Source organism: Dasypus novemcinctus, chromosome 9 (assembly GCF_030445035.2).
Source record: "Dasypus novemcinctus isolate mDasNov1 chromosome 9, mDasNov1.1.hap2, whole genome shotgun sequence".
Classification (NCBI taxonomy): Eukaryota; Metazoa; Chordata; class Mammalia; order Cingulata; family Dasypodidae; genus Dasypus; species Dasypus novemcinctus.
Genome location: NC_080681.1, coordinates 115,551,765 through 115,561,188, shown reverse-complemented (window position 1 = coordinate 115,561,188; position 9,424 = coordinate 115,551,765). Strand labels below are relative to the sequence as shown.

The 9,424-nt window shown below is 53.5% G+C and overlaps 1 protein-coding gene and 1 pseudogene across 1 annotated transcript; both read right to left on the bottom strand.

Annotated features, from left to right (window-relative positions):
• Positions 1–881: 881 nt before the first annotated feature.
• LOC131279881 (transcription factor Dp-1 pseudogene) lies at positions 882–2,804 on the bottom strand (annotated as a pseudogene).
• A 473-nt stretch (positions 2,805–3,277) lies between these two features.
• LOC101443346 (aflatoxin B1 aldehyde reductase member 4) lies at positions 3,278–9,416 on the bottom strand. The gene is made up of 7 exons (XM_058304248.2): positions 8,785–9,416; positions 7,080–7,267; positions 6,782–6,886; positions 6,109–6,205; positions 5,778–5,877; positions 5,075–5,204; positions 3,278–4,370 (listed from the first exon to the last, which is right to left on the bottom strand). The coding sequence occupies exons 1-7, from the start codon at positions 9,116–9,118 to the stop codon at positions 4,209–4,211; spliced, it is 1,116 nt and encodes a 371-aa protein (XP_058160231.1). The 5' UTR covers positions 9,119–9,416; the 3' UTR covers positions 3,278–4,208.
• Between the last annotated feature and the right edge of the window lie 8 nt (positions 9,417–9,424).

Below are 9,424 nucleotides of genomic sequence, written 5' to 3'. Positions count from 1 at the left end.
AGTGCCGGCCCACACGGGAATGCGGCCACTTGCAGGAGTGCTGTTCTGGGTGGGAATACCAACCCGCGTGGGAAAGCCACCCTGTGTGGGAAAGCCACCCCGCGCAGAAGTGCCGGCCGATGCAGAGAGCTGGCACAGTAAGATGCAGCAACAAGAGACACAGAGGAGAGGGAAGTGTTTGTGGCTCAACTGATAGAGCGTCCACCTACCATATGGAGGGTCCAGGATTCGGTACCCAGGGCCTCCTGACCCATGTGGTGAGCTGGCCTACGTGCAGTGCTGCCACACACAAGGAGTGCCGTGCCATGCAGGGGTGTCTCCCATGTAGGGGTGTCCCACATGCAAGGAGTGCACCCAGCAAGAAGAGCTGCCTAGTGTGAAAAAAGTGCAGCCTGCCCAGGAATGGCACTGCACACTCGAAAAACTGGTGCAGCAAGATGATACAACAAAAAAGCAACACAGTTTCCCAGTGCTGCGTGACAAGAATGTAAGTGGACACAGAAGAACACACAGTGAATGGACAGAGAGATTAGACAATGGGGGGAAGGGAAGAGAAATAAATAAATAAATAAAAAGAGATACAGAGGAGAGAAAATAAGAAGACGTAGCACAACAGGGAGATGAGGTGGCACAAGAGAGTAATCACTTCTCTCTCACTCCAGAAGGTCCCAGGATCAGTTCCCGGAGCCACCTAATGAGAATACAAGCAGGCACGGAAGAAAACACAGTGAATGGACAGAGAGAGCAGACAACAGAGGGGACAGGGTAGGGGGAGAAACTTTAAAAACTCACACAAATCTCAACACCACATTTTAAAATATCTACAAAAAACAACCCTTGCTTACTTATTGGAGGTGTGTATCTAAATTCAGTAGCTTACCGATATCTTTATGGGGGTAGGCCAAAAAGAAACAGAAAAACCCACATTTTAAAAAAAATGTTTCTTTCTCATTTCTAACAATTTTTCCTGAAGCTGAATTTGACCAAGGAAGGGGAATCTATAAGCCAAGAAAATTGGTCTTCATTGTGATTTTCATTAAAGTCATCATCATCATCATCGTCTTCCCCTATGTAAGACACAGGCATCTCCACCCTGGGGCCACTGTACTGAGACCCACTGGAACTCGTGGCCAACATGCTGTCTGCACCACTGGTCAAGTCACTGGCAGAAAGCCTTGTGCCATTTGAAGTTGAACCTGATGATGTGACAAATACACCACTGATTGACCCCTGAGCCATTTCTGTCACATAAGGCTCCAGGGCTTTACGTACCAAACTTCTTGCCATTTTAAGGTTTTCAGTTGATATAAGGTCTTCCTGATTCTAGTCCACAAGCCATTTCCATTTGCTTTAATACTTCTATGTCATTGTGGATTTCAAACGTGTTGTCAAAATTAAACAGATAGTCAAATTTGTCATTAGCAATAGTGCAGTCGATCACTGTCTTCTTGCTGGTGCTCACGATGACGGACGGGAGGTGGATGATGGAGTTGGAGGGAGGCGCCGGCTGCTCTGCTTGGTGGTTTCTCTGCAGCAAATTCTTGAAGGCGATTTGCTGTAGATTAAGTGCTTGAAGTTGAGACCACTTCTGTTTTATTCTTTCAAGTCTTCTCTCTCTCTCTGCCTCTAAATTCTGACATTCCTGAGCCGAGTTAGCAGGCAGGCCAATCCATTGGATTCTTTCTTCTCCTTAGAGATAATGTTCATGGCATCATAGCCTTGTCGTCTTATAGTCTTCTGGTCATAAGCGGATTCAGTTGATAAAATGTGGTTATCAGCAACACTGAACTCCACAACCAATTCATCTGCCTCTTTATTATATGAAGCAGTGCCTTCCTCTGGACCTTCTCATAGACCTCCACTGAAAAGGGCCTCAGACCCTCGCCATTTTTCTCTCCTTTTCTTTTTAAATATTTCTCTCCCCTCCCCCCCACCCCGGTTGTCTGTTCTTTGTGTCTCTTTGCTGTGTCTTGTTTCTTTGTCTGCTTCTGTTGTTGTTGACAGCGGCATGGGAATCTGTGTTTCTTTTTGTTGTGTCATCTTGTTGTGTCAGCTCTTCGTGTGTGCGGCACCATTCCTGTGCAGGCTGCACTTTCTTTCGCGCTGGGCGGCTCTCCTTACGGGGCGCACTCCTTGCGCGTGGGGCTCCCCTATGCGGGGGACACCCCTGCGTGGTACAGCACTCCTTGCGTGCATCAGCATTGCACGTGGGCCAGCTGCACACGGGTCAAGGAGGCCCGGGGTTTGAACCGTGGACCTCCCATGTGGTAGATGGACGCCCTATCCACTGGGCCAAGTCCGTTTTCCCATCTTCTCTCCTTTTCTGTTGCATTTCCACGTGCTGTGCAATGCTGACATTGGACTGTCTGAAGAATTTGGGCAGTAGTTGCTTTCCAGGGCAACTGTCTGAAGAATTTGGGCAGTAGTTGCTTTCCAGGGGTGTTTGCTGTAGAAGGGTGAACAGCTACTGATACCACACCTTTTCCAGGACTAAGATTCTGGTCTATAAAGACCTTTAGTTCTCCATTGGCTTCAGATGGGTCGGCATCGCCTGCCCTGTTACCTGATCTGTGATATCAATTCTACAAATGCTCACCCTCCAGAGAAGAAACTGTGATTTTTCTGGAGGTCGGCTTCTTCCCCCAGCCACCCACCCACCACCCACTGAATGGCGGCAGCGGGCCCCGCAGCCCACCACCCAGTGCAGCGGCTACGATGAGGCGCAGCAGCGAGGGGGTGCAGGGCGGGGAAGGTTTACTGACTGTACATGTGCAGTGCACACAGAGCACCAGGCTCACTGTCATTTTAAGCAACTCAATTTTGGGGTGCTTTGTTGTAGAATAGATTACTGATATGCCACCTGTCTTGGGGGATGAAGGACATTTCATTTTTGCTATGGATGAAGGACAAAGGGGGTGACTTCTTTTTATGAAGAATAAAATTTTGTCTGTAGCTTTCTCTCTCTTAACAGTAAATGAGAAATATGTTCGAATGAAGAGTCTTTTGGATTTGTGCTTTTGCCTGGATTTCCAAGTTCAGCCCCTTGGATAGTTTCAAGAGACTGCTGAGTGCTGGCTGCTGCCTCCCTTCTGCCCAGCCCCTACCCAGGCTGGGCTCACTTTGCTGCACTGGGGGTGGTCAAACATCAACCACCAGACCTGGGATTTCTTCTCCAGCCAGGGTGCCTCCAGTTTGGAGTAGTGATTTGCTGAGGGAACCTGGCACCCTGGCGACTCTTGCCCCACACCTCACTCCCAGCAAGAGAAGGCTGAAAATCTTTTTTTTTTAAAAGCAGTTTTATTGAGATGTATTCACATATCATAAAGTTTTTCGAAAGTGTCCACTCAATGGCTTTTAGAATACTCACAGTGCTGTGCATTCATCACCACAAAAAACTTTAGAACTAAATTTGATTACTCCAACAAGAAAATTCTACACCCCTTCTCAGTCACCTCTCAATCCCTCTATCCCTCCTCAGCCCTACATAACCACTAATCTAATTCCATCTTTATATATAAATTGATTTATATTGATATTTTATATAAATGGAATCATACAATATGTAGTACTTTGCATCTGGTTTCTTTCAGGCTGAAAATCTTGTGGATCCCAAGATAGAAGGTTGGAGCTGAGCTAAGACAGAGACACTGCTAGAATTAAAGTGAGTGGACTAGTTAAAGCGTCCCACAGCCTCCTGGGAGGTTTTACTCTTTTCCTTAGAGGAGCATCTAATGTTAAATTTTGTTCAAACTGTTTGCTAAGTTATTTCTGAATGAAAGTATCAGGGTGTGGCAAGAGACTGAGGAGACCCTCAGGAGGGCGGGTGGCCCTGAGCCCCTCCCCGCCACCACCTTTCCCCTTGAAGGCTCCAGTTCATAGTTCTGCCCTTTCTCAGCAGGCTCCCAGGCAAGGTGGGAATCAACCTGGAAGCAGTAGAGGAGACAGGTTCGTGGCAGTCACTCCACGCCTGGGCGAAGCCAGGTCAAGAGCCTGCTTTATTCAGACAGGAAATGCCCAAGCGGTGCTCAGCCGCGGCCTTTACACATCACGAAAGCAACAGGGAGGGAGACAGAAATTTAAAAAAACATTGCACAGACTGAGAAAATCAGGAAAGACCACCTAAATCAGCTTAAGGCAAAAACTGGTCACAATGAAGGAATGGAAGGCATTAGAGAGAAAGCCTTTTCCAGACGGAGCCAGGACACACCTTAGCGGAAGTAGTTGGGACACTCGTGGGCAACCAGATCCCAGCCTTGATCAAAGGCCTCCACGACTGCAGGCTCCAGGGGCCCTTCGTCAGACGCCGTCAAGTTCTGCTCCAGCTGCTCCAGGCTGGACATGCCCACGATGACCGCATCTCCACGGGCACCCTACGGGGCGGAGGGATGGCCAGATTCCACGCGGTTCTGAGCACAGGGACTGCAGTCACACGCCCCGCCCAGCCCCAGCCCTGCCAAGACTTAGGATCTGGTGTTTGTTTATAACTTGTTATAACTTGCCTAGTTCCAGAGGAATTTAAGGTGATTGCGGCAGTTGTAGCTATCTGACGCTAAACCCTATATTCTTTTTCCTTGCTGCCACCGATTCAGCAGCTTCGCAAACTTGGCTTTATTAATCTCTGAGACTCAGTCTTCCCTGTTTAGCAGTGTGCTTATGGGAACGCACTTATCTCCCATTTATTGAACACCTACTATTCTGTTAGTGTAAAAGGGTGAAGCTGGAGAAGACATGGGAGACAAGAAATAGGAAACTCCATCTCCTGGCAGAAAGAGTAGTAGGACTAATGAGTTTTGAGTTAAGCTGTGTTAAATTTCTTGCCCTCCCCCTTAATAGCTGTGTGAACCCTTGTTTCCACATCACTAAAATCTGGATAATCGTATTTCATAAGCTAAAGAACAAACCCATGTTTGCAAAACCCTCATCCCAGGCACTTAGTTAACTGCTAGAACAATGGAAGGACTGCCCCTGAGAACTGGAACCAAGAAACTGCAGCGGAAAGACAAGAAGTCATCAGGTAAAGGTACTGCTGGCTCCCCTAAAAGGCAGAAACGGAAAGCCAGCGGCGGCCGGATACCTGGAGCTGAGAGTGGTGGTACATCCAGCGGAGGGCGGCCGAGGCCATGCTGGGGGCGCTGGTGCCATAAGCCGCCTGCAGGGCTTTCTCCACCAGGGCGATGGCCTGGAAGTGGTGCTCCTTCCAGAAGCTGGCACAAGGGGCGAGTTCCACAGAGGTTAGGATCATGGAACTCACCCTTGGGACCGCGGCAGAGCCAGCAGGGGCAGTGGCCCCACCCCACGCGGACCACAGGGGCCAGGTCCTCTCCCCCAGTGGTTCTGCTTTACTGGGGATCAGCACCTCCCAGGAGGGTGGTTCCTTCACCAGAGACATCAATGACGCCTTTACCGAATAATTCACAAAATCTGCCTTTAGCAAGTAGAACAGAAGCGGCTCGTACAGGAAGAACTAGCTCCCCAGCTCAGTCCAGGGAGCCTCCTCTCCCTCGGCAGGTGGTGAGTACTTCTCAGGGAAGAGCTGTGATTTGGCAGACTGGGTGGGCGCAATGTCCAGCGAGCCTCCTCTCCCTACTGAGGCCCCACGGAAACTAGAAATATCAGTGTTTGGTGTTTGCTGCAGGAAACAGGCGACGTGGTTCTGGGCAGCAAGGGAAGGCCCTGACTGCCCACCCCCACCACCCAGAAAGCAGCTGGAGGGCTTCTCCAGTCCGGATACGGGGGACCCCACCTCACCTACCCTGACACACCTGTCCCCTACTCACCGATTCCTGTAGATCTCGGCCCAGCTGTTCCCAAAGAAGCGGCCCACAGGCTGTTTCTTGTCCTTGTCCTCATACTTGTACTTGCCGGTCAAAAGGCCCCCTGCAGGAGGGCTGCAGTCAGGTCCCCTGCTCTGACTGCTCCGGAGGCCGCATACCCCGCAGGGCTCTAGGCTGAGGGAGGTGGGAACCCAGGGAGGGAGGACACAGCCCAGCCTCTTGTGGACCCTCCCTGCTTCCTGGGCTGGGTGTCCAGCGGGCCAGAAATGCGCAGAGGTGGGGACAGGAAAGCCCTCCCACCCCAGGGCGGAGCCTGGCCCAGGGCAGCCCATACCAGCCAAAGGGTTGTAGGCATAGAACCTCAATCCAAAGTGTCGGAGGCAGGGGAGGAGTTCCGTCTCCACCTGCCGGGTGGTGGCGTTGTACATGCCCTGCAGGGAGAGGGGTGGGCTGGAGAGGGTGACATGTTAGGGAAGGGACCCCTTCCTCTCTTAAAACCTTTGGTTCAAACCTGCCCGGTCTTCAACTATTTCTAAAATCATTCATGGTGGTAAGAGATGGGGAGGGGGTCTCGAGCCCAAGGAAGGAAACCAGGCCTGGAGTTTTTGTTACAAAAATGTTGATGAGCAGAAATGGTGGACTAAATACTGGATTTATAACCACAAGCATCTGACAAGGTCTCTGCCTCTAACAAACATTACAGTCAAGGTAAAAAAACAGACAAGAAGACAAAAGTAAGTTCCACGATCACAGTAGGTCCTCAAAGAATTCTCTGAACAGACTGGAGGAGGCCCTCTGGGGCATTCAGGAAAGGCTTCCCAGGGGAGGAACTGTCTGAGATCTGAGCACTTTTTCCAAGGCCGAGAGCTTGGACTATCCTAAGGACAAGCAGGAGGCACCAAAAGGCTTTCGGCAGGGGAGTGGCTGCTACAAGGGGACATTGGCTGCGGTTGGAGGCAGAGGAACCCGAGACCCCTGGAGGCTGGTGCCTCTTGCCTGGCCCTCACCTGGTACACAGTTGGCAGGACCCAGCCGTTGCTCCTGCAGAGGGTACAGATCTCGGCCACCTCCCAGGCAGCGTAGTTGGAGAGACCAAGCTCCACAAACTTGCCCTACACGGAAGGGGCTGCGGTTAGACCTCCCACAGCCCAGGGGCCAGAAAGGGGAGACTGGAGAGGGGCCCCAGGCAGAGGGGTCTGTCCCCAACTCCACCTGGGGCCCACACTGGTACCCACTTCCCCGGCTAAGGACAGGCCAGGAGAGGAGCCACAGACCACCTCCCGGAGCTCAGGGGGCCGCCCTCACCTCCTGGTGCAGCTGGTGGCAGGCGTGCAGGGTCTCTTCCACGGGGGTGCTGTGGTCCGGCATGTGCAGGTAGAAGAGGTCCACCCGGGAGCACTGCAGTCGTTTCAGCGATGTCTCCAGCTGGGCCCGGACACTGTCGAGCTTCAGCGACTTCCCTTCCAAAGGGTTGGCCTTGGTAGCGATTTTCACTTAGAGGAAGGTGGAATGGTTAAGAGACTTTTATAGCCATGTACCTGGGCTGAATTATGTAACTTTGCAAAGCCTCAATTCCCTAAACTGAAATGGGGGTGTCCTCCTGGGGAGGTCATGAGGATTAAACAGGGTCTATGAGCATTCCAGAGTGCGGGATCACGAAGTCAAGAGGCAAGAACAACTGAGTAAGCAGGAGGTCCTGCCAGCAATTCTGTGTTCAAGAGCATAAACTCCAGGGCAGGAAGCGGTGGAAAGCAGACAAGAGAAGGGCACACACCTGATCCCAGAGGGTCTCAAAGACCACCCATAGAATCTAGACATGATCATGCAGGCCGTGGCGTCATTCACAATTTTGTCAGGATGTGAACCTGCCAGCTAGGTAGAGTTGGAAATTCACTCTGGCTGCAGTGCCGAGAAAGAACTGAAGGAGGCAGGTCTGGAGGCAGGGAGGCCAGTGAAGAGGCTGTTACAGGAGTCCAGCAGAGATGCAGCCTCCTGTTCGTGGCCAGGGCAGAGGCCAAAGACAGATGAGCAGAAGGTAACTAAAGCTCCCTGCCCTTCCAGACTCAGGAGCTGTGCACATGCCTCTTGGAGGACACGGTCCCATGAGAACAGCCAGTGCCTGCCATCCAAGCAGTGTGGAGGTGTGTTATCTTAGCACCTTTCCCTCCCCTAGAAAGAATCCCAGCTGCCTGGACGGCTGGCTGAGCAGAGGGTCTTCTCTGCACTTCTCATGCATGGCAGCGTGAAATCGGCAGGTCAGGGAGGAGGCATCAGATCACTGGGATAAGGGAGAGAACAAGTTTCCCAGCTTCTCCTCCACATCTCTCTGTCCACCTCCCACCCCCACCCCGCCACCATTCTTGGTGTGAACTCTGCCTGCGATCTGATCTGAGGATTTTGATCCCATTAGCCTCTGAGCTCCCTGAGAGTGGGTCAGTCACTTTTCCCTCTATGGTCCCATGACAAGGGCTGGCACAGAGTGGCACAGTGCCTATGGCATTGCCAGAGTGCTCCCTGATAGCTACAAGTAGTACTGGAGAACAGGGCAAAGTCTAGGGCAGAGTGAAAGAGCTAAAGTGTAAAGAAGCACAGATCTCCCAGCGACACAGGACCGGGCTGGGGTGGGTGCTCCAACTGGGTCTGGGGTGGGGATAGCAATGGGGGGTGGGGTGAGAGGAGAGCGCAGGACCCCGTTATGGGCAGCTGGCAGGGTGGGAGGGGGGCTACACAGCTCTGGAGGCCGGTGGCCCAAAGAGGTGCAGCAAGAAAAGAATGGGGGTGGGAACCGAAGGGCTCAGCCAGGTTCCAGGGTGAGCCTCGGGAGTTCCCGAGCTGCAGCCCCCCCAAAGAGGGATAGAGGAAGAGGGTCAGGGTGAAGCCCCGTCCAGTTGTCCCGGGGTCCGAGGAGCTCTGAGGGTTCACAAAGCTGCAAGGTGGGCCACTAAGCCGTCTGTCCTGACCACGGACGGGCAGGAGCCGGAGCCGGTGCACCGCCGGGGCCGGGCGTTACCTTTGCAGTCACTGCTGCCCAGCCGCAGCCCCAGGTCGCCCAGGATGCTCTCGGACTGGCCGTCGCTGTACATTAAGGCCGTATCCAGCTCGGTGTGGCCGCGATCCAGGAAGGCGCGCACGGCCGCGGCGCTGGCGGGCGCGTCCATGCGGCGCCCCAGCTCCATGGTGCCCAGCACCGTGGCGGGCCGGACGGGGGCTCCTGAGGCGGCCCGTGGCGCTGGCGGCGCTGGTGGCGAGAGGGACATGGCTGTGGAACTAGCCACACACGGTCCGCCACGACTCGCGCAGCGGATAACGGCGCGGTTCACAGCCCGAGACGCCGCGCTCAGCATGAGGACGCCGCCTGCGCGCAGGAGCGTCTCAGGCCCCGCCTACCCCGGCCGGGGCGGAGCCGCCCGAGGAGGTCAGGGAAGGGGAGGAGCTTAAGGATGGAGGGGGAGGAGCTTGTGTCGAGAGGGGTGGGGCTTAGGGAAAGAGCGTGGGGGAGGAGCTTAGGCAAGGCGCTTGGGGAGGAGCTTAGGGAAGGCGCTTGGGGAGGAGCTTAGGCAAGGCGCTTGGGGGAGGAGCTTAGGGAAGGAGCGTGGCGGAAGCGGCGGAGGCGGGGAGGAGCGCATTGCCACGCGCGCACGCTCGGCGCC

Coding starts and splice junctions, on each gene's coding strand:
- LOC101443346 (XM_058304248.2), bottom strand. CDS start 9,118: ATGCTGAGCGCGGCGTCTCGGGCTGTGAACCGCGCCGTTATCCGCTGC. Junction 6,206..6,781: donor TCCTGCCAACTGTGTACCAG/GTGAGGGCCAGG, acceptor CTCTCCCTGCAG/GGCATGTACAACGCCACCAC. Junction 5,878..6,108: donor TGCCTACAACCCTTTGGCTG/GTATGGGCTGCC, acceptor GCCCTCCTGCAG/GGGGCCTTTTGACCGGCAAG.